This window comes from Onychostruthus taczanowskii, unplaced genomic scaffold (genome assembly GCF_017590055.1).
Source record: "Onychostruthus taczanowskii isolate IOZ18803 unplaced genomic scaffold, ASM1759005v1 scaffold30, whole genome shotgun sequence".
NCBI lineage: Eukaryota > Metazoa > Chordata > Aves > Passeriformes > Passeridae > Onychostruthus > Onychostruthus taczanowskii.
The window spans coordinates 7,729,950-7,754,555 of NW_024500350.1; the positions used below are offsets into that span (position 1 = coordinate 7,729,950).

The 24,606-nt window shown below is 52.2% G+C and overlaps 1 protein-coding gene across 1 annotated transcript in view; it reads right to left on the bottom strand.

The window, feature by feature from the left end:
- Window positions 1-24,606, bottom strand: part of SLC39A11 (solute carrier family 39 member 11) — a 71,994-nt gene that overhangs the window by 8,798 nt on the left and 38,590 nt on the right. The window contains exons 6-7 of the mRNA XM_041409551.1: window positions 21,696-21,866; window positions 11,311-11,380 (exon numbers count right to left, since the gene is read on the bottom strand). Of these exons, the coding sequence (XP_041265485.1) occupies window positions 11,311-11,380; window positions 21,696-21,866 (241 nt within the window). The remainder of the gene's footprint in view (window positions 1-11,310; window positions 11,381-21,695; window positions 21,867-24,606) is intronic.

Here is a 24,606-nt window from a genome sequence, read left to right on the forward strand (position 1 = left end):
GGCCTGGGTGGGCAACAGGAGACCCAAAGTGGAGTTCACTCCCTGTCAGGGCAGGGAATCCAGGCCAGACCCCAGGGATGGATCCCACTGTTTAGGGACTGCTGATTCTCTGCACTTTTCCAGCCTTGCTCCTTATCTGCCTGGCTATTTCAGGGACTGTTTGGTTTCTGAGTCAGCCTCAGGCTCAGGGTGAAGGTTCAGCTCTGCCTGGGGTGGGAAGCACAAAGCCACACTTCAGGAGCTCCTTCTGCTGTGCTCTGACCTCTCAGAGCAGCAGGAAAAGCTCAGGGAGCCTCAGCACCTTCTCCAAGTGCAGGAACTTGGCCTGGGAGCTCAGGATCCAGCCAGGCCCCGGCTCTGCAGGGCTGCAGATCAGGTTTGTTAACCTCCCTCATCCTCCTCCCCTTTTATTTTCTGTAAGGAACGTGTGATCCAGGCAATAAATCCCTAAAATCCACCCCTTCAACCATTCCCCCACCCCAGCACGTCCCTTACACTGAGATTTCATGGCCAATCAAATGATTTCCAATGTGAAATTGAGCAGAAGATGAAGCCCTGGAGCTGCTTCCTGGAAAATTCCTTTGCAGGAGGTGGAACTGCCCTGGTCCTGCTCCCACAGCACTCAGGAAAAAGATCCAGGGCACAGACACATTTATACTTGCTCAGCTGTGGTTTACCAAGATTAAAAGTTCACAAATTCTTGCAGAAAATCACAGAATGGTTGGGAAGAACCCCAAAAGTCATCCAGTTCCATGGGCAGGGAATTGTGGCACCTTCCACAACCCCAGGCTGCTCCAAGCCCCATCCAGCCCAGCCCAATCAGAAATGTTGATAAAACACCAGAAGCCCCTTCCCAGGGCCACCCCCATGCTGGTTACTGGGCTAAAATCCTGCCCAAGGAAAGGGATCAACAGCAGAATATTCCCAAATATTCCCTTCTCCAGCTGGTTGAAGATCAAGGAATGCCCCCAAACTGCTACAAGAGATCTGCACCAACCCAAAAAAGCAAACTTGGTAACACAGTTCTAGTTTAGCTTTGCTAAAAAGCAAAGTCTGTGGGGATGGAGAGAGCTCCTCCCTCACCAGAGCTGATTCCTGACAGGAATTCCTCCCTTTTCCAGCAGAAAAGCAAGGCCATCCTTCCCTGGCAGCACCAGGAGGTTCCAGTTAAGCCCCTACCCCCCTATTTTTAAATACCTTAAGACAATCCTCATGTGAGGCTTCGTTAATTCTATTTTAAACAGCATCAGCCTGCAAATAATTTCAATTTTTACATATTCATAGACGACCAGCCCTAAATAAAGTGGGATTTAACGAGGTGGCTGCATTGATCTGGGGTAGGGCTGGAGCTGCAGGGACATACAGAACTTCCTAAAGGTTATTAATTTTTTTTTTTTTTTTAATTAGACACCCACAGAAGCTGGGTGGTCTAAAAGCAGGGCTGGGACTGTGCTGCACATATAAGAATTCCCATTTAACGTTTATGGCTCCATGCAGAAAACATCAATCCTCTCCTTTTTGTCTGGATATTGAAAGTGGGAACACATTTCACATTGAAAATCGTTTGGTGTGCCATGAAATCTGAGTGTAAGGGACATGTTGGGGTGGGGGAGTGGTTGAAGGGGTGGATTTTAGTGATTTAGTGCCTGGATCACACGGCCCCATTCCTTACAGAAAATAAAAGTAAGGGAAGGAAGATGAGGGAGGTTAACAAACATGATTTTCCTTCCTAGAAAGAACCCACAGGGAACCAAAGCCCAGCTGAATATAGAGATAAAAATAGGGATGGAGGTAAAAATAGGGATGAGGGTAAAAACAGGGATGGGGGTAAAAATAATAATGTGTGATAAAAAGAGGGATGTGTGATAACCCAGGGATTAATGCCAAAATAAAGATGTGTAATAAAACCAGGGTTGTGTGATAAAACCAGGGATGTGTGATAAACCAGGGATTAATGCCAAAATCAGGGATATGTGATAACCCTGGGATGTCTGATAAACCCAGGGATGTGTGATAAAAAAAGGGATATGATAACCCAGGGATGTGTACTAAACCAGAGATGCCTGATAAAGCAGGGATGTGTGCTAAAACCAGGGTTTAATCCCAAAACCAGAGATGTGTGCCAAACCAGGGATGTCTGATAAACCCAGGGATGTCTGATAACCCAGGGATGTCTGATAACCAGGGATGGATTTCCCTCCCTCTCTCCGGCCGAGGTGCTGCAGCCCAGGTGCAGCTCAGAGCCTCTCTCCTCCCTCTGGGCTCTCCAAACCTCCCAGAGCTGAGCTGGCAGCACCCCCGGGGCCACCCCCCCTCCAAAAGCCCTGAGGCACCTCCCAGCTCCCTAATGAACATCTCCCCCCAGGCCAGGCTAATTAAAAGGTGTTTAATGAGCATCTTCCCCCCTGGTTTGTGCCCGGGGCTGGGCTTTGCTCTGCTCCCTTTCTCTGGGGTCCAGGAAAGGTGGGGAGGGATCCCAGCTCTGGGGGGATTTTCCTGGAGGTGTTCCTGGGGTCTGACAGAGGTGGATCCAGCCCCACCTGTGGATCTTAGCTCTCCCTGAGCTCCTCTGGATCCATCCCCAGCAGAGCCAGATCCTGTGAGTGAGAGGGAAAACCCCACAGCGTGCTCTGCCACAATGATTTCCATTCATCCCCAGAAAACACAGGATAACATTTTTGCCTGGTTTCAATCTCCCTACATTAATCAAACCTTTTCTTTTTCTTTTTCTTTTTTTTTTTTCCCCAGCCTGAGAGACACAGCGTGGGAGGCACAGGCTGTCCCATGGAATAATATTTTCCAAGCCCTGCTCAAAGTCTGCCTGTCAGCCTGAAGCTTCTCTGCTGTCTGATCCACCAGAGCTGGACAGGAAACAATCCGTGGGCACAGCAGATCCAAACAAGGCCAGCATTCCCAGCATAGGGAGCATGAATGGCAACCTTTGTGCTGGGCTGGAGGAAACATCCCCAGCATCGTCCGGGGGGGGAAGATTTCTGTTTCCATCGCTTCCCTGCTCACTCCTGCTCCTTTCCCCTCTGTCCCAACAGGGATTTCATGGAGGGAATTGAGGATGGTCCATGGGAACCCAGAGCAGGCTGAGCTGGGCTCCCCAAGTTAACTCTGCTCCATCATAAAACTGAATTTCCCCCTTCCCTGCATCCACAGAGAGCCAGGATCAGCCCTGGAGCAAACCTGGTCCAACTGGAAAAGTAAAGAATCTTTAGAACTTTGGGGCTGTAAATTAAAGCTTAAAATTAAATACAAGATTTGATCTGAGACCTTAGAAAAGGCCTCTAAACTTAGGTACCAGAAGTGAGAATGTAGATTTATAAATATATATTGAATGTAGATTTATATATATATTACAGTATATATTGTAATATATTCCATTTAACATAGAATACATTACAATAATATATAATATATAATATATATTATAGTAATCTGGGAGCTATTTAATATATATATTTATTACAGTCTAATAGATATTTATATATTATATAAATATAAATATATAATAAAAGTATAATATATAAAATATAACATACAAAATATATGTTACATATTTATATATTACATATTTTTATATTTATATTTATATATACTTATCTTTTTATACATACTTATATATATAAATATATATACTATACTTAACATTTTACTTATGTTAAGTAAAAGAAAGTTTTAAGTTTTAGAGTTTAAGATATAGAAAAAATAAAAGTAATTACAAAAATAAACAGGAAGTTCAGAACGCAGTACTGTAAGTTTGTATGTCATAACATAACTAGCTAAGAAAGCCTACACTGTAAAAATGCATTTTAAGCAAAATGCATAAATCTATCGGTCAAAATATTTTAAAATTAAGTCTAAACCATAAATATCCTTGTTAGCAGTGTTTGGTTAGTCAATAAATCCTTAAAAAGTCTTGTAACTAAAATCCTTGTAACCGTCTAAACTGGGCTATAAAGAAGTGAGCTGGACTCACCCTTCTAGCTACGTCAAGAATAAGAAAACCAAACAGCACCAAAAGCACTTGAGGAGTCCCATCTGGAATGCCCTCTGAGCTCCCTCAGGCACAGGCAGCCTGCAGGAGCAGCAAAGCCTCGGGCAGAGGGGACCCCTCCTGCCCCAGCAGCGCAGGGCTCAGGGAGAAGCTCCCAGGTGCAGATCCCAGCCCAGGATCCCCAGGTTTTTGTCACAGGGATCCCATGTGACAAACCCCCCAAACCCCTCTGCTGTAACCCCAAAAAATCCACACTCGGCTCCATCCCAAGGCAGAGCGCGGCCAAAAATCTGCTTCCAGTGCTTCTGAGCTCCCCAAATTCTCTGTATCCAATGGGGAGCTGGTGCCCAGACCCCCCTGGCTTAACAAAACTCCTCAATCCGCTTCCCAAACTCCCAGCCCTTCATTTCCCATCTGCTCCAAGGAATTTATGGCATTTCACTCCAGCTTGGCTGCACTGATTTGAACCCTCCTGGCCTTGGGAGGAGCAGCCTCTGGCAGGGTTTTTCCATGGAAAAAGGCACATCTGGGAATGCTGCTAGCTCCAGGGTTTGCCCTGTGATGGGAACATGGATGGGAATTGTCACCCCAGACCCCTCTGCATTCCAAACACAGGGACAGGAGCTGCCTGCCCTGGAAAAGAAAAACTCCACGTGCTTTTGTGCAGAAAACCCATCCCTGTTTCATCCCCAGCTTTCAGTCTGAGTCAGACTCACAGGGATTTTTTTTGCCTGCAAGCAGCCAAGTTATTCCCTGGAACAGTCAGGCCCGGCTGCCCTGACCCAGCTTTGTTTTGGATGGGAGGGGAGCAGCAGCTGTGCCCTGTCCGTGCCAGGGGCACAGGGGAGGTGCCTCAGGATCCCGCAGTGCCAATGCCACGTGAGCTTCCCAAGATCCAAGCAAAAAATGCAGTGAAAATCCAGGGTTTGCCATTCCCCAGGCTCGATTTTCCAGCCTTAACGACAACTTTTGATCAAATATTTCAAATTTTACCCACAAGGGATTCTAAAACAATGTCAGGGCTGTGGGATGGGGCACTGGGAGCTGCACCCACAGGAGATATTCCCACTGGAACAGCATCCCTGGAGCGCAGCCTTCACATCCCAGCTGGAAAACAGCTCAGCCAGAGCAAAACCACGACTGGCAGCCAGAAAAATCAGCCAAGGGTGCAGGGAACATCCATCCCACCTGCTGGAAACACAGCGCTGGGACTCCTGATGCAGGAGAAAATCACCCAGCCAGGGACTGGCAGAGAAATCCAGTTGGTTCCCAGTTAATTGTGCACCAGATTCCCTTTTCCTGCCCAAATCAGCCAGCCAAGGTGCAGGCACTGCTCACCACACACCTTCCTCCTCCTCCTCCTCCAACACATCCCCAAATCTTTCTCCTGTTAGAAGCAAATTCCCTGGCACAGGTTTTTTCCAGCAGTCCCTCTGCACACTCCCGAGTTCCTGCAATCCTGCCTGAGGAAATTGATTTCATGACAAATTTCTCCTTGACAGGAAAAAAAATCCTCAGGAAGCAGCAAAGATCTGCAGGAAAACAGATTTGGCTTTTGTGTGCTCACCTCCAGCACGGGGATGAGCTCCTGCAGACAGAAACTGCTCTTGGGGGATTTGGGAGGGGCAGATTCAGGATTTGGGAGGGGCAGATCAGGATTTGGGAGATGCAAATTCAGGATTTGGGAGGGGCAGATCAGGATTTGGGAGATGCAGGTTCGGGAGCAGGAATGGCAGGACTCAGGGATACCAGGATGCCAAGAGGACCAGGAGCCTTCCCTGCCACCAGTTCCAGAATCCCAGGGATTTGAGAGGTGCAGATTCAGGATTTGGGAGATGCAGATTCAGGTTTGGGAGGTGAAGATTCAGGATTTGGGAGGTGCACATTCAGGTTTGGAAGGTGCAGATTCAGGTTTGGGAGGCTCCTGCATCTCAGTTATCCCTCAGGATCACACTCTGCTCCTGCAGGGGGTGGGATGGGAAGGGGATAACCAGCCCCTCGTGCTGATCTCCAAAGGAAGAGCTGCTGATGGGAAAAGGGCAGGAAAAGAGAGACCAGGGACCCCATTCCCAGGATCCTGCAGTGCCACTTCTGATCCCGGGATCCCAGCCATGAGCTCCTCATGGGAGGGGAGATGCTGCAGGTGCCAGGGTGGGACCCCCTCCCTGCCAGCCCTGCCAGCCCCTTGGAGCTTCCCAGCATCCCAGCCCAGGGGATGAGGGCTCAGGATCACCCCAGGGATCCCTGGTGCTGCCTCCATCCTCCAAAGCCATGGAGGGACATGGAGAAAGGGACACACAGGGGTGTGGCAGCAGCAGGGACCTGGCCTGGTCCTTCTGCTGCTCCATCCAGCCTTGGGAAAGCCACTGGCAGAGGGGAGCAGGGGAGACAGCCCTGCGTGTCCCCTGCCATCCCCTGTGTGTCCCCTGCTGTCACAGACATATTTTATGAAAATTCCTTTTGCCAGGAGCTTTTCTCCTGAGAAGCTGGGAAGCTTCAGCTTCTCCATGTTTTGCTGCTTTGGAATGTGACTGGGAGAATTGTTTGCCCAGCATGTGAAATTGTTTTTACTTGATGACCAACAACAGCCACTGGTGTCGAGGCTGTGAGCAGTCACGAGATTCTGTTATTCATTCCTTTGCTTTCCTTTCCAGCTTTCTGATGGATCCTTTCTCTCTATTATTTTTAGTATAGTTTTAGTATAGCATTTTAATATAATATCATAATAAATCAGCATTCTGAAACATGGAGTCAAGATTCTCATCTCTTCCTTTGTCCTGGGACTCTTGAGCATGACCACACCCTGCCTGTCCCCTGCCTGTGCCCTGTGTGTCCCCTGTGTGTCCCCTGCCTGTCCCCTGCCCATGCTGCTCCCAGCAGCTCCAGCCCCATCTGGTTCCTGTTCCAGCAGCCACCCAAGGAGGGGAGGGAGGGGAAGGATCCCTCCCCCGCAGCTCAGTGGAGAACAGGAGGAGGCAGAGCAGCTTTTTTAAGCCATGGCTGCCCTTCTCTTTACCTTCCTACCTGGAAGGCGGCCAGGAGCAGCTCCTGCCTTCCCCATTCCCATCTGGAGGGAACCTTCCCCTCCTGGGCGCTCCCGCCCTGCCCTGGCACTGCCCTGGCACCGGCTCCTCTCCTGCTCCCACAGCCCTTTGTCCTGAGCTGCTGTTTGCACCCCGTGGAAATTCCCAACGTTCCCAGCCCTGCAGGGAGCGGGGAAGGAGCGAGGGATGGGAACAGCTCAGCCCCCATGGAGAACACCCCAAAAGGGGCACCTGCCACCATCCCAGCTGCTCCAAAGCCCATCCAAACCCCATTCCAGGGATGGCAGCTACAGCTTCTCTGGGAATTCCATCCCAGCCCCTCACAGGGAACAATTCCTCCCCAGTATCCCACCCAACCCTGCCCTCTGGCACTGGGGAGCCGTTCCCATCCCCATCCCCCGGCACAGCCTCTCCGTGGGTTCTCCCCACGGATGAAAATCCCGGCCAGGGGCTCTGATCCAGCTGCAGCTCCCGGAGGATCCCGGAGGATCCCGGGCGCAGGAACGGAGCCTGCACACCCGGTGGCAGCAAAGAAACGCGCAGGAGAGAGAATCCCGGGAAGGGCCGGGAGGGGAATCCCGGGATCCTGGGCAGGATGGGAATCCCGGGATCCTGGATGAGGGGCAGGAATGAGAACCCCGGGATCATGGATGAGCTGGGATGATGGGCAGGATGGGGAATCCCGGGATCCTGGGCAGGATGGGAATCCTGGGATCCCGGATGATGGGCAGGATGAGAATCACAGGATCCTGAGCAGGATGGGGAATCCTGGGGTCCTGGGCAGGATGGGAATCCTGGGATACTACATGAGCTGGGATGATGGGCAGGATGGGAAATCCCAAGATCCTGGACAAGATGGGAATCCCAGGACCCTTACTGATGGGCATGATGGGAATCCCAGGATCCTGGGCAGGATGGGAATCCAAAATCCTGGGCAGGATGGGAATCCAGGGATCCTGAGCAGGATGGGAATCCCAGGACCATCCCAGAGCCTGGGCATTCCCGGGGTGGCTGGGCTGATCCAGCACAGCAAAGCTCCAGGTGTGTTAAATGTGAGATTCCCTTCTTCCCAAATTCTCATTTTTGGGGTTTCAGTAAATCCCAGGATGTGCCCCTGGCTGGGATGATTGTGGGGCTGCCCCTGCTCTGCTCACACCCCCTGGAAAATCCCTTTGGGATCCCTGCAAGGTGTCAGGAACCATCCAAAGGAGATTTTGGGAAGGAACTGCTCCCTGAGAGGATGGGGAGGCCCAGGTCTGCAGGATGAGCATCCCCAGAGGCTCAGCCCCACCCTGGAGGGAGGAGAAGTGGAATGGAGGAGGGAAACTGAGGCACGGAGCTGCTGCACTAAAATGCTGTTAGAAAGGAATGGAGGTGAGGGGGAACCTGACTCAGAGCTGTGTCCAAGGAGCAACTTTCCCTTGGATGTGTCCAGAGCCAGCACTACTTCTCACATTAAATATAATTTTATATCAATATATTATATCCATATTTATATCTATATATCTATAAAGTATCTATAGATAGTATATACAAGATGTATATTAAAATATATAATATAATATATAAATTTATAATATAATTTATAGTATAGATAATTTACAATATATATTTTATATATTTATGTATTATATATTATTTTATATTATATAGAATGTATAATATAGAATATTCTATATCTCATCCACATTTATATTATAAATTATATTTTCCATAATTTACAATAGAATTTATATTATATATAAAGATAATCTATATAAAAATATACCTATTCCAGCTCTTTTTCAAACCAAGGAACCCCTCCAATCCTCCTGGAGATTCCCAAACCATCCCCTGAGCTGACAGTGACAGACACTGGTGGCAGGCAGGGATTCTGTCCCCTCTGCACTGACTGAATTTGCATTGGGATTTTCCTGCTCCACCTTTCATCTCCCGTGATTAATGCCCTGCAAACCCAGAGACAGCAGCAGCTGCTCCTCCCCAGCTTCCCCAGAGCAGCTGAGGGGGAAAAAATCTGCTTTTGTTGCAGCTCTGCTGGCTTTGTGAAAAGCCTTTTATTGCCAAGGGCGAGGGAACACTGAGTAAAGCTGGAGTATCCTGCTCTTTCATTGCCAAGGGTGAGAGAACACTGAGTAAAGCTGGAGTATCCTGCTCTTTCATTGCCAAGGGTGAGAGAACACTGAGTAAAGCTGGAGTATCCTGCTCTTTTATGCCAAAGGTGAGGGGAACAGGGAGTAAAGCTGGAGTATCCCGCTCCTCTCCTGGGATCTGGGGCACTCCAGGGGTCTGGGATGGGACAGGGATGGGAATGGAAGGTTTGGGATGGGTCTTTGTGGGGCACAGCTTGTGCCTGGCCAGAGAAGGGGCTGGACAGCCTGGATGGACCCAAAATCTGGCTGGATGGATCTAAAATCAGCCAGGATGGATACAAAATCAGCCTGGGTGGATCCAAAATCAGCCTGGGTGGATCTACAATCAGCCTGGAGAGGTTCAAAATCAGCCTGGAGAGGTCATCAACCTGGATGGATCCAAAATCTGCCTGGATGGATCCAAAATCAGCCTGGATGGACCCAAAATCAGCCTGGAGATATCCAAAATCTACCTGGATGGACCCCACAGCTCCTTCAGCAGGAATCATGGAATGGATTGGGTTGGAAGGGACCTCAAATATCAACCCAGGGACACCTTCCACTCTGCTCCAGCCTGGCCTGGGACACTGCAGGGATCCAGGGGCCTCTCCACCCTCACAGGGAGGAATTTCTCCCTAAAACTGATCCCATTTTCCCCAGGAGCAAGACCAGCAGGTGCAAATTCCAGGGAAAAGCAGAGCACAGGGAGAGCCTGGCAGGGAGGTGCCGTCTGCAGGGCGGCCACCAAGAGGTGCCAACAGCTCTTGCAAAGCCTCGGCAGCTCCTCCAGCCCAGCTCCAGGTTTATTATCCCTTCCTCCTGTTTCTCCAGCTCCTCTCCAGCTTTATTACCCTCTCCTTCCATTTTTCCAGCTCCTCTCCAGGTTTATTTTCCCTTTCTCCTGTTCCTTCAGCCCAGCCCCAGCTCTGCCAGGGGCAGTGGGTGCTGCCAGCTGGGCTGAGCTCCTGGGGAGGAGCAGTTCACATCCTCAGTGCCCAAATCCCAGAGTTTGGAGGAGCAGGATGCATCCTTAGTGCCCAAATCCCAGAGTTTGGAGGAGCAGTTCACATCCTCAGTGCCCAAATCCCAGAGTTTGGAGGAGCAGGTTGCATCCTTAGTGCCCAAATCCCAGAGTTTGGAGGAGCAGTTCACATCCTCAGTGCCCAAATCCCAGAGTCTGGAGGAGCAGTTCACATCCTCAGTGCCCAAATCCCAGAGTTTGGAGGAGCAGTTCACATCCTCAGTGCCCAAATCCCAGAGTTTTTTTGAGGAGATGGATGATGTCTCCAGGTCCCAGCAGTGCCAGGGAAGCACGGAAGGGTTTTCCTGGGAGCTCTGCCAGGAGGAGGAATGCCAGGACTCAGGGATGCCAGGATGCCAAGAGGACCAGGAGCCTTCCCTGGCACCAGCTGCAGAGCCCCGTGGCCCTGCCTGGCAGGAATGGCACACAAAGCCACCAGGTGCTTCCCAGCCATTGGGGATGCTGCTTTCAGGGAAAATCCCAGCATTTTCCTGTGCCAGGGATCCTGCCTGGAACCAGCTCAGCTGGGACAGCAGGAGGAGGAGGAGGAGGAGATGAAGGAATCCTGCAGGGAGCCATGGAGACACCAGGGAAAAGGAGGGTGGAGATTCCACCATTCCTGCTGCCAGCTCCAAGAAAGGGATTTACAGGCTGAGATTTCCCTCCTCTCCTCCTGATCTACACATCCCCAGTCCCAGCCTCAGCCCTTTTCCTGCCCTGACAGCAAAGCAGCTGCCAGTGCTGAGCTGAGCATCCCCAGGGATGTTTAACAGGAGAAGGGAGGGGATGAACACCCCAAAATCCCTGGGTGCAGCTCCTGAGAGCCAGCAGCACCCACCTGGGACACTCAGCTGCCTCTCCCCAGTGATCCCAGAGAGGCAAAACCACGGAGCCACTGAGGGACCATCAGCACCAGAAACCTTTTCTCACATCTGCCAGCACAGAGTGAGGAAAATGCAGCAGCACCAGGGATTGTTCCCATTCCTTTGCCACCCTTGTTCTTCCAGGCAGGTTCCATCAATCCACGGATCCCCAACCCCCAGCCCGGGCCAAGGTGGGCCAGCCAAGCTCCACCAGGCAAAGGAACACACAAAAAGCAGGATCGGGTCTTACCTGGCACTTTGGAATGTGGCAGAGTCGGATTTCCCAACGGCCCCGAAGCCAACTCCCACTGCCAGGCCCTCTGGAAAGCAGGGAAAAACCAGTAAGGACCAGGAAGGTGCAGCCCTGAGCCCAGCCCAGGGGGATCCTGCTCCTTGGAATCCACAATTCCATCCACCATGACCCAGGCTGTTCTCCAGCACGGGGAGAGGTTCTGGATCGATGAGTAAAGGAGAAAGATCCCAATCCCCAGCAGCTGGAATGGGATTTCACCAAGGAGCCAAGCAGTGCCAAACAGCAAAGCTGCTCCAAAAGGCTCAAAAGCTTTTTGGAAGCACCAAAAGCACCAAAAGCTTGGTGGGTTCCAGAAGAACAAAGCCCAGCTTCTCCCAGGAATCCCCCAGGAGCTGGAATAAACCAGGATCAGCTCCCAGCAGTGCCCCCTGCCCTCCCTCTGTGCCCCAAAACCACACAACACCTGTAGGGACAGGCTCCAAAGCACGAGGAAACCCAAATTCCACGAGAAAATTCCTGCCTTGCAGATTATTGTATATTGTATATTAGCTGTAATATTGCATATTACAGCTAATCCCATCATTTTAAATACAGTTTATCCCATAAACCCCAAGGAAAACAGCTGAAAAGCCTTCACAGGAAAAAAAAAAAAAAAAAAAAAAAAAAAAACAAACAAAAAAAAAAAAACCCCTGATTTTCAGAAAGCACCAAAGTCTCAGTATTTTTTTCCCCCTTGGTTTAAAATATCCATTTTTGGGGTATAAAATCCCAATTTTTGAGGTACAAAATCCCCATTTTTGAGGTACAAAATCCCCGTTTTGGGGCTCTGAAATCCCCATTTTGGGGCTTTGAAATCCCCATTTTTGAGGTATAAAATCCCCATTTTTGGAATATAAAATCCCCATTTTTGGGGTTTTTAAATCCCCATTTTTTGAATATAAATTCCCCATTTTTGGGTTTTTAAATCCCCATTTTTGGAATATAAATTCCCCATTTTTGAGGTTTAAAATCCCCATTTTTTGGAGTATAAAATCCCCATTTTTGGGGTTTAAACCCCCCACTTTTGGGGTTTTTTGCAGCCTCGTGGCCTCGCTCCCCTCCCAGGGGGTGGGGGGAATGTTCAGAGGACAGAACCAAAACTGGAGGGGCTCAGGTGAGCCTTCAGCAGGTGGGAAGGGCACCCTGTTCGTGTTTGTGGCCCTGAGAGTTCCCAGTTGCCTTGGAAACAGCAGGAAAAGCAGCAGCACTCCCCGGGATGACCAAACATTCCCATCCCTGAGCCTCAACTCAACACTTGGCAGCTCCTCAGAGCCTGGAGCCACGGACAGGGGGAAACCAGAGCAGAACCAGCCCTGAAACAGGGTGAGGAGATCCCAAAAATTAAAAAAAAAAAATTGGCCCAAAATCCCCCAAAAATTGGCCCAAAACCCCCCCAAAAATTGGCATGTGCCACACCTGGGGGTCACCAAGTGTCCCCACTGTCCCCAGCTCACCCAGCTGGGACACAGCTCTGCTGAGCCCTGCAGGGTGGGGGTGCCCGGGGGGCTCAGCAGAGCTGGGGCACAAAAATAGAATAAAAATGGAATTTTCTGCCCACGAAACCAGCCCTGGCACTGCTCCTCCCAGAGATCCCTCACCCAGGGGGCAGAATTCAAAGGGAAAAGCCCTTTTTTAGTAATTCCCATTCCAAATGGTGTGTGAGGAACAGAAATGCCTTTTTTTTTGTGAGAAAAGGAGAATTTGAGATGCTAAAAAGCCCCTTTGCAGGAGCAGGACTGAGGGTGCCAGCACAGGGAGCTCATCCCAAAAAATCCATCCCTGTGATGGAACAGAGCACCAATAGTTCCCAAATCCTGCAGGACTTGCCCATCCCACAGCACAAACACTTCCCAAGTCCTGCTCAGTGATCCCAAATCCTGCAGGACCTGCACATCCCACAGCACAAACAGATCCCAAATCCTGCTCAGTGATCCCAAATCCTGATCAATGATCCCAAATCCTGCTCAGTGATCCCAAATACTGCAGGACCTGCACATCCCACAGCACAAACAGATCCCAAATCCTGCAGGACCTGCACATCCCACAGCACCACAGTTCCCAAATCCTGCTCAGTGATCCCAAATCCTGCAGGACCTGTCCATCCCACAGCACAGGTGCTGCCAGGGCTGGGGGTGTCCCTGTCCCCTCCCAGAGGGGCTCTGGGGCTGGTTCTCTGCCTCAGCACAGCGAGAGGGAAGCTTCTCCAGCTGCCAAGGTCTCATCCATTATTCATCCTGCTCTTGGAAGAGCTGCTCAGCTCCTAGTGGGAAATTAATCTTGCCATAATGAGGTTTGGATTTCTCCAAGAGTTTAAGCACTGCCACTCAGAGCTTTTTCCCTGCAGACCGAAGCCCAGGGCCCTCCAGGAAACATCATTTTGTCATTATTGCTGGAGGATTAGCAGATTCCAGGCATTCTCCAGGTTTGTAGGTTCCCCTCCACCTGAGGGTTTGTGGGCATTCAGGTGGAATTTGGGAGGCAGGAGGAAATCCTGCTCATTCCTAATCCTGGTTTAACCCCCTCAGGAGCCAGCCCATCCTCAGCCCACCCTCTTCTTTCTTCTCTTCCTCCCACAAAAGCAAATCCTCATTTCAATCCTCAGTTCAATTCCATGGAGCTGCAGCAGCTAACAGAGCTGAAAACTCAACCTCCACCTGACTTTATAGAAATCCATCTGATTTTATAGAAATCCACCTGATTTTATAGAATTCCACCTGATTTGAAAGAACTCCACTTGATTTTATAAATTCCATCTGTTTTTATATGATTCCACCTGATTTTTAAGGAACTCCACCTGATTTTATAGGATTCCACCTGATTTTATATAATTACATCTGATTTGAAAGAACTCCATCTGATTTTATAGGATTCCATCTGATTTTTAAGAATTAAAGCAACTGCCCAACATCCCAAAACTCCTCCATGCTGGAAATGCTGGAAGCAGAAAACGCTTTCCCACATTACCAAAGCAGAACTGAGCTAAAAGCAGGGCCTGGCCCTGCTGGGATTGAGCTCTCCTGACCCCACGGCACCTGAATCCATCAGAGATATTTAAAGTTTCATTCCCAGCACATCAATGCTTTCTCAGGCCACTGCTCAGCGAGGTTTAATGTGACAGAGCTGAGATCCGATGGGGACAAGGCAGGGAAGCAGCTCCCACATGCATATTTCAGTGGGATATTTCATTCCAGCTGGTGAAAATCCTGGATTTAATTGCCTTTTGTCACCTTGGTGGCTGCTGCTGCTGACAAAACACCGAGGTGTTATCAGTGCAGCACCGGCTGCCTCCAAATGAGTTGGTGACAGCTGGTGACAAAGGGACACCAGAGACCCCCCTGTCCCCGCCTTACCAGCCTGAGGAAAAATCCCCACCCTGGAAAACATGGGATTTCCTTCAGCTGCTCCCACTGCAGAGCCTCCAGCTGCAGGGGGAGCCAAACACAGCCTGAGAGCAGCAGCCACGGCTGGGGATGTCACCTGAGCCCTGGGGATGTCACCTGTGTCCCTCACTGAGAGCAGCACCCACAGGTGGGGACATCACCCACATCCTTCACCAAAAAATGTCACCTGTGTCCTTCACCTGAGGGCATCACCCAAACCGGGGGATGGCACCTTCATCTCTGACCTGGGGATGTCACCTGAGCCCTGGGGATGTCACCTGTGTCCCTCACTGAGAGCAGCAGCCATGGCTGGGGATGTCACCGGGTCCTTCACCTGTGGGCATCCCACATGGCTGGGGATGTCACCCACCCCTGGGGATGTCACCTGGGAATCACCTGGGCATCCCACATGGCTGGGGATGTCACCTGGGGATGTCCCCCATGTCCCTCTCCCTCCCTGCAGGTTATCCCAAGGACTCCAGCGAGGCTTTCCCTCCACAGGAGACGGAAATGTCCCAGCCCTGCTGGGGAGGTGACAATTAACGAGGTGACAATTAACGGGCCATTAACCACAGCTCAAGGGGACCTCTCCCAGCTCCTGCAGTGCCCTGGAACGTTCTGGATGGAGCTCCCGGCTCTGCCTCCATCCCCTCTATCCCCTCCTCCCCATCCCTGGCTCCCTCTGGAATTCCCCCGGAGCTGCCAGGGGCAGCAGCCCCGGGGCCCAATCCCAGCTGGATTTTCTCTCCAGAGCAGAAACGCTGGGAAAAACTCAGGGCTATTCCAGTGTGCACCTTCCCATCCCTGAGGCAGCCCGAGCCAGCAGGCTGCTCCACTCCCTGCAGTTCCATGGAATTGCTGCCCCACCTCTCCCTGCAGCAGCAGCATCCCTTACCTGCACCTTCCTGGGGATGCAAGGCTGCAGGGAAGCCTTTTCCTCCTTTTCCTCGCTAAAAATGACCCTTCCAGTAGGACTGGGGCTGCTCCAGGTGCCCAGGAAGAGGCAGGAGCAGGCAGGGCAGGAGGGATGCTGGAATTCCAGGAAGAGGCATCACCCAGACGAGGCACAGATTAATGGGTGCAGCCAACCTGGCTCCTGTTCTCACACCCTGCTGAGCCCCAGCAGGTTCCCAAATCCTCATTAAAGTCAACAATTGGAAAACAGCCTCAATTTCAACAGCCCCACGAAAAAAAAAATAAAACATCATCATTCCAAATGAATGTTCCCAGCCTTTGAACGGAGCTGGGAGAATATTCATATCAATAATCAGAGCTGCTCATAATTGAGATGCAATCTGGCACTCATTGTCCTTCCCTGGGGAGGCTGAGCCCTGTCCCGGGAGGGGGAATCCAATCAATTTTTGCTAATGACAAAGCAAGCAGCCTGGAAATCACCTCCCTTCCCAGGAACTCCAATCTGCCAGCACAGCACGGAGCCTCTGCCGTGCACAGCCCCCTCCCCTCAGCCCAGGAGCTGCTCCACAGCCCCCTCAGTTCACCCCTAACCCCATCTTCACCCCAGGAGCTGCTCCACAGCCCCCTCAGTTCACCCCTAACTCCATCTTCACCCCAGGATCTGCTCCACAGCCCCCTCCCGTCACCCCCAGCCCCACCTTCAGCCCAGGAGCTGCTCCACCTCGGCAAGGAGCAGCTCTTGGCACAGGGGATGGGCTCTGCCTGACCCTTGAGGGGCTGCTTTGAGATTTAAAAAGCTGCAGCATCCAGAATTGCAGCTGGGAAGAGCAGGGATTCAACCAGCAGCACTGAGGGAGCTCGCCTGGAAGGTGTGAAACCCCGTGGGTGAGGTATAAACCCCACAGATCAGGCACAAACCCCATGGGTCAGATAAAAACCCCATGGATCAGATAAAAACCCCATGGATCAGGTACAAACCCCATGGATCAGGTACAAACCCCATGGATCAGGTAAAACCCCCTTGGATGAGGGGTACAAACCCTCCTGGGTGCTGAGAGAGCTCACCTGGGAGGTGTCAAGCCCCACAGATCAGGTAAAAACCCCATGGATCAGATAACCCCATGGATCAGGTACAAACCCCTCTGAGGAGCTCCCTCCTCACTGGTGGGAAGATTCCTGCAGTTTTGGACAACACCAACACCTGCATCCTCACCTGCATCCCTCACCTGCATCCTCACCTGTCTGAGGAGAAGGTGCACAGCCCAGCCCAGCTCTGTGTCCCTCACTCTGGGCTTGCCATGGAAGCTCCTGGAAGCTGGAGGGGTGTGGAATGTTCCTCCTGTGGAATGTTCAGCAGCCCTGGTTTAACTGTTTTCCCTCTTTTTCACCATGCTTCTGCCTACCTGATTTTATTTTCCTATTTTCCCTCTTTTTCACTCGGATCCTACTTCCTTTGCATCATTATTTTCCCGTTTTCCCTCTTTTTCACTCAGATGCTGCTTCCTTTGTGTCACTCTTTTCCCATTTTCCCTCTTTTTCACTCAGATCCTGCTTCCTTTGTGTCAGTCTTTTCCCATTTTCCCTCTTTTTCACTAGGATCCTGCTTCCCTTATGTCACTATTTTCCCATTTTCCCTCTTTTTCACTAGGATCCTGTTTCCCTTATTTAACTATTTTCACACTTTTCCACTAGATTCCCACTTCCCTTATTTCACAGCATTTTCCCCCTCTGTTCCTGCCTCCTGGCAAGCCAAAATGCACCAGTGAGCATTTCCAGCACCAGCTAAAATCAGCGTCACAGACGGGTCCAATGGAATTTTCCTCTGACCTTCCCCAGCCCAGAGCGCTGCTCCAGGCAGGTGACACAGCAGGGACACTGAACTGCCTAAAACTGGGGGAAACCATAAAAAAAACCCAGCAGCCAGGTCCAGCTGTCCCTCCCAGGCTGTCCCCAGAGATGCTCCCACAGAGCTCAGGGCCCAGGCTGAAATCAGGGTGACATTTCCAGCCCTGGGGCAGCCTCCCCTCTGTCCCCCTGCCCCGGGGTCACACCTGGAGGTGGCACCAGGATGGGCAGGAGGTCTTGGGCCTCTCCTGCAGCAGCCTGAAGCCAGGCAGCAGAGCTGGGAGCAGGGCAGAGCCCCCAGGAGCCCCCCAGGGTCCAGCCCCGGGTCCCTCCCCTGCCCTCCCCTCCCCAGCACAAAGGGAAGGCTGTTGAGCTCACACCTCTCTAATTGTTATTTGTGATACAGCAGTAACATTTTAATTAATCTGAAGTCTTCAGCCTAACAGCCACCCAAGGTACAAAGCTAAACCAGAATAAACAGGGCTTGATTAAATACATAATTAATGTTCTGCTAAAGCTGGCATATATGAATATTAATTAGCAACAAGAGTCTGCAGTTTGGCATCTCCTGTCATGATCAATTTATCCTTTCCATTGGCATTCCCAGCTTTGGAAGAAATGATCCAACCTTTCCTCCAAACACTCAGGGACTGTGGCAGCCTGGGCTGGGGGTTCCATCCCCTCCCCTGCACAAGGAGCTGCAAACAGAGACACAGGCACTGCCAGGCCCAGCCAGCCCAGCCCCAAAAGAGGCTCCAAGTGCCCAAAACAATTCCCTACTGGCAATAAAAGGGGAGCTCATCCCCCAGCAGCACGGGAGGAGAACAGGGATGGAGCTTGGCACAGCAGGCAGGGGAAACTGAGGCAGAGTTTGGGGAGGGAGGGTTCAGAGCAGCTCCAGCCTGGCAGGGGCAGCTCAGAGCCCCAGCAGGGTGAGCGGGGATCCCTCCCAGGGATGTGGAGCACAGGAAGGACAGGAAACCCTCGGGAATGACCTCGGTGGGAGTGCAGAGAGCTCCCGGGGAGGCAGAGGGAGCACCAGAGCCAGGAGCTGCTCCAGAGGGAGCTGGAGAAGAGCAGGCTCTGGAGAGAGCCCATGGAGCCCTTTCAGCACTTCTGAAACACTCATAAAAGCTGGTTTTCCTTAGAAGAGCTTGTAAAAAAAGATGGAAAGTGGCTTTTTACACAGGCAGCTCGTGATAGGACAAGGGGGAATGGTTGGAAAGGGAAAGAGGGAAGATTTCCATGAAATGTTAGGAATCAATTGTTCCCTGTGAGGCTGGGGAGGCCCAGGGAGGGATTTCCCAGAGCAGCTGTGGCTGCTCCATCCCTGGAGGTGTCCAGGGCACCCAGGGACAGTGGGAGGTGTCCCTGCCCATGGCAGGGGTGGCACTGGATGAGCTCTGAGGTCCTTTCCCACCCAAACCATTCCAGGACTTCCTGAGGAGCAGGGAATGATGTTTTCAGGGCTGGAGCACCCCCAGCACCTCCCAGCTCAGCACCATCCACCCTCCCCAGGACCAGGAGTGCTCCCCGTGCTAATTTCAATTAAATTTCACTTCATTCACACCCGTGCCAGCCTTTCCTCTGGCAGGGCTGCTGACTGAGGCAGAGATTCCTGGTTTTCCAAACCCTGCCTGCAGCAGGCACTGCTTCTGCTTCCTCTGGGAGAGCAGAAGGAATTCAGAGCCCCAAACTGCTGCTCACCTGATTGCATCACAGCCTGAATTATTTATCCCCAGCCTGAATTATTTCTCTGTGCCCTGTGAGGAGGGCTCTGCAGCACCAGGGCTCAGCTCCAGCCTCTGATTTGGGACCTGGAGGTGACTTTGGACAAACCCCCAGGGAGAGGAGGGTGTGGGGCAGGGCTTTGGCTTTGCTGAGCGGCCCCAGTGTCACCAGCACTGCTGGAAAGGCACTGGGGGAGAGCAGGAGGGGATTTGGGGGCTGGAGCTCAGCAGGGCCAGGGCCAGCACTGAGCTGAGCCCAGCAGGGCCTGAGCCCCATTCCCACCCTCCCTGGGGGTGAAGCTTTGGTGTTGTGGCCTTGAAGATGCAAGGGAGAGTTTGAAAGCCTCTGTCACCACTGAGGGGTGGCTTTGTGCTCCTGGAGGAGCAGCTCAGTGTCTCAGGGCCATGTCAGCACCAAGCTCCTGCCACGGGTGACACTTTGGTCACCCCTCTGCAGAACTTTCTCCTCAGGGAGGTGCCACCTGCCTCTTCACTCCTGACACCTCCTTTGAGGGATTAAATCCAATTCCACTTCACTCAGTGCAGACATTTCTCCTTTTTTCTTGGAGTGTGTGGCTCATTTAAAGCTCCCTCCTCACCTTCCTCTCCCAGCACCACCTGGAGCTGAACTACAGCACCCAAATTATCCCCCTGGAATTAATTAAAAAAAGAAGCATGAGGAGGGAGAAATGTTTTGCTGCTGCTGACAAACTGGAGCAGGTTAATGCCCAGGAACAGCTCGTGCTGGTGATGCAAGAAGAGCAGCAAATCATTAACTCCCAGCTCCTTATCAGGATAAGCCAGGGGGCACCAGGAGCACCCAAAGGTGCCCACAGCCAGCTGGAAGTAGGAAATTCCCAGTCCAGGAGCAGCAGGAGGCTGGAAGGGCTGGAGGAGGGAACAGCCAGGAGCTCTGTGTGTGTTCCCTTGGATTCTGTCACTGGCAGGGAATTACTCACAGGACATCCCTGGTGGGATTGAGGATGGGTGTCCTGGCACTGGTTAAAGTCACTCTCAAAGTCACCAGGCACAAAATGACACGTGAGGGACCAAGGGAGCCCCGAGCCCAGCAGCTGCACACTGCCAGTACCAATGAAACGTGGCTCTTCCCAAAACCTTCATGGTTCCTTCCCAAATTTACAGGTCCAGAAGCTTTTCCCTGCACCCACCCAGCCTGAGCCAGGCCCAGAGCAGAGAAGGGAGAAAGGAAAAGTGAGGGAAGGAGAGGAGGAGGATGGAGGGAGAAGAAACCAGGAGAAAAGCCCTGGAAAAAGCTGCCTTATTTTACTCCCAACATCCCCAAGAATTGCAAAGCAGCTGAACATCCCAAACTGATCTCCTCATCCTTTGAGCTCCTCTGTCAGCCCCACAAAGCCCAGCCTGGCAGGACTCAGCCCTCCAGGACCTGCAGAGCTCCACAATTTCCCACCCATTATCCAAATCCATGCCTTGCCTGAGGAAATAAACGCCAAGTGCAGCTTCTCCTGCAGAGTCTGATCACACAGAGAGGCTGAAGGGAGCAGGGTTTGTCACCCTTCCCAATCCACCTGTGCCTAAGGAAATAAACCCCAAGTGCAGCCTCTCCTGCAGCTTCTCCTGCAGAGACTGATCACACAGAGAGGCTAAAGGCAGCCAGGTTTGTCACTTTTCCCAACCTGAGGAAATAAACCCCAGCTCCAGATTCTCCTGCAGACTGATCACACACAGAGAGGGTAAAAGGAGCAGGGTTTGTCACCTTTCCTCATCCATCTTTGCCTGAGGAAATAAACCCCAAGTGCAGCTTCTCCTGCAGAGACTGATCACACAGGCTAAAGGGGAGCAGGGTTTGTCACCTTTCCCAATCCACCTTTGCCTGAGGAAATAAACCTCAACTCTTCTCCTGCAGAGACTGATCACAGAGAGAGAGGGTAAAAGGAGCAGGGTTTGTCACCTCTCCCCATCCACCCTTGCCTCAGGAAATAAACCCCAATGGCAGCCTCTCCTGCAGTCTGATCCCACAGAGAGGCTGAAGGGAGCAGGGTTTGTCACCTTTCCCAGTGCACCCTTGCCTGAGAAATAAACCCCAAGTGCAGCCTCTCCTGCAGACTGATCACACAGAGAGGCTGAAGGGAGCAGGGTTTGTCACCTTCCCAATCCACCTGTGCCTGAGGAAATGAACCCAAATGCAGATTCTCCTCCCAGAGAGGCTGAAGGGAGCAGGGTTTGTCACCTCTCCCCCCCACCCTTGGGAGTCACAGTTCCCACCCACGCTGGGCTGGCACCAGGCAGGCTGCAGCTGCTCCAGGCTCCCCCCAGCCCCCTCCCCACGGGTTCTGCTGCTGCCAAGGCCTCACGTGGCTCAGCCCCACCAAATCTGGCACGGGATCCTGGCCAAAGGCGCCCACTCAGCGAGTGCCATCTGCCAGGGGACAGGGATGGCAGGGGAGCTGGGATCTGCACGGGATGAGCTGCCTGGGGGCAGGGATGGGCTCACCTGGGATGTTGTGGATGGTGATAGCCAGGATCATCAGCAAAATCCTCCTCCAGCTGCTGCTCCTGGCCAGGGGGGCTCCATCCTGGGGTGCCAGGAATGCTGGGGGGCCCTCAGGCACAGGGGGCCCTGCTCCTCTCCTCCTCTGGTAGGGCTCCCCATTCTCAGCCTTGTCTGGGGACAGAAAACACCAGGGTCAGCTGAGGAGGGGACAGAAAACACCTGGGTCAGCTGAGGAGGGGGCAGGAAACACCAGGGTGAGCTGAGGAGGGGACAGAAAACACCAGGGTCAGTCATGGTGGGCACACCTGGGCAGCTCCTGCCCCCCTTCCCAGAAGGAAAAAGCAAAGAAAAGGAATAAAACCAACGAGAGCAGGGGGTTCCCCACACTGCAGAGCTCAGGGAGACCCCAAGATTCTGCCTCCTCCTGCTCCTCCTCCAGGGATCTGCTCCTGGTCCCACCCAGCAGAGTTCCAGCCTGGCTGGGCCAAGTCTGGGGCTGATGAGGAGGATGAGGGTGATGAGGATGATGGGGGCAGTGCTGCTGAGCCTCACATGAGACCTTGCCCCCATCCCAAACCTGGCAGGGCTGCAGTTCCATTGCCTTTGCTGATGAAGGAAGAAACATTTGTCCTTTGGATCCCTGGGTAACACCAGGCTCTCCCAAACCTCTGCTGCCAGCAGGACTGGTGCTCTCAGCTCTCTTCCAATCAGTTCTTTGGAACCAAACCCCAAAAACCTGAGCCCAAATCCAGGCTGGGAGGGGTGGAAGGATCCAGGCAAAGCCCACCCAGCACCTTCAGCACGACCAGGGCAAGGAAGGAGGAGCTCAGCTTCTTCAGCCTCCCCCAGCCACGCCTTCCAGTGACACCGTTGACACTCAGACACCAAAATTCTCCCTCTCTGGAATTATCAAATTCTCCCTCCTGCTCCTTGAGCCCCCAGCTCCAAGGTTTTTTGTCTGGGCAGTGCAGGGAGCTGTCTGAAATTATTCTGGTGGGATGCCAGTGCTGCCCTGGCACATCACACATCCCAGTGTGTGATTCCAGAGCCAGTGAAGGACCTGAGCACCACGTGGCTGCTGCAAATCCAGGGATGTCACCTTGGGAAGGCAGAGGTGTCACCAACACTGCTCATCATGCCAGCTGTGACACAAAACCAGACACCTGCAGGCTTCCCAAAACAGCAACTCAGGGAACACAAGCAAGACTGAAGGTGTTTTCACAGATCCAGCTTGGAATTCTCACAGAATCATCCAGCCTGGAAAAGACCTCCAGGATCATCGAGTCCAACCGTGATCAATCCCCACCTGGTCCCCAGAGCACTGAGTCATTCCTCGGCCACTCCCAGGGTGGTGACACCTCCCTGAGCAGCCCCTTCCATCACCTGCCCACCTTTCCCAGGAGGAAATTCCAGCCTGAGCCTCCCTGGGCACAGCTGAGGCCACATCCCCTGGATTTTTGGTGCCACAAAGCAGGTGAGAGCCACACCTCCCCCTGGGCAGCAGCAGCTGCATTCCCTGGTGTCACAGGTGACAGCAGCACCCCTGGCCGGCCCCAGCACAGAGCCACTGTCACCATCACTCTGCAAACACAGCAAGATGCTGCCCAGGCAAATATTGTCCTTGTCACCGGCCTCACGGAGCCGGCTGTCCCCAAGCGCCAGCCCCGGCTGTGACATTTGGTGGCAGAGCCTCAGCTCTGCTCCAGCCCACGGGGACAAGGATAAATATTTTGTTTGAAGCATGACAAGGACAAACAGATCCCAGGGAGCAGCCTGGCCAAGGCTCTGTGGGAATGCTGGCACAGGGAGCCTTGGCAGAGGGGCAGCCAAGGCTGTGCCACCTCGGGATCAAATTCCCTGCTCCTGGCACAGCTCTGGCTTCATTTAATTCCTTGGCACGTGTCCCCTGTCCCCACAAACAGCCCCATCCCGAGCTGCCGTGCTCAGGCTGACCCACAGAGCATGGCTGTGGGGTCACCAAAGCCCTGGGGAGCTGCAGCTGCCACGGACAGCAGGTGGAGTGGGGATGCAGAGGGGCAGGAACCCCCCTGGGGCACCCAAGGCTGCCCAGGGAGGGATAAAGGGATGCTGGGCAGACAAGAAGTTCCCTACAAGTGACATAACCCCAGAAAGCTCCAAGTGTTCCATAAAACACCACAGCAGCCAGGGCAGATTTCCACAGAATCATGGAATGGTTTGGGGGGAAGGGACCTTAAAGCTCACCCAGTGTCCCCCCTGCCACAGGGACAGGATGAGCAGCTCAGTTCTTGCTCTCCATAATTCCTCTCTTTCTTTCCTCCTGGCATTCCCACTATCCACAGTCACCTGCTGCTCCTTTCATTCCAAAAGGACACGGTGCCTTCAGCTGGAAAAACTCTCCTTGCACATTAATTAAATTAGTTTAAAAATAAATTAATAAAAGCATTAAATCCCAGAGGTTTAAGCAGAGATGGAAGTGCCCATAATTATGGAATGGTATGGGTGGGAAGGGACCTCAAAGCCATCCAGTACCACAGGGACACCTCCCACTGTCCCAGGCTGCTCCAGCCTGGCCTTGGACATTTCCAGGGATCCAGGGGCAGCCACAGCTTCCCTGGGAATTCTTTTCTAGGGCCTCCACACCCTCCCAGCCAGGAATTCCTTCCCAATATCCCATCCAATCCTCCTTCCTTTCAGTTTGAAGCCAACCAACAAAAGCAAAAGCCCAGCCCAGCTCTGTCACTTGACTCCCACCTCCTCAGGAGCTCACTTCTATCAGACACCTCGTTAATGATTGTTTTATATTTTACATATTATTTTTAATTAGTCTGCTTGGTCCTGTTGGGGGAAAAAATAATAAAAAATTGCCTTTTCCAAGGAGATCTGAAGCTCCTCCAAGGCCAGTGGTGACAAAAGATAGGGGGGGATGCCA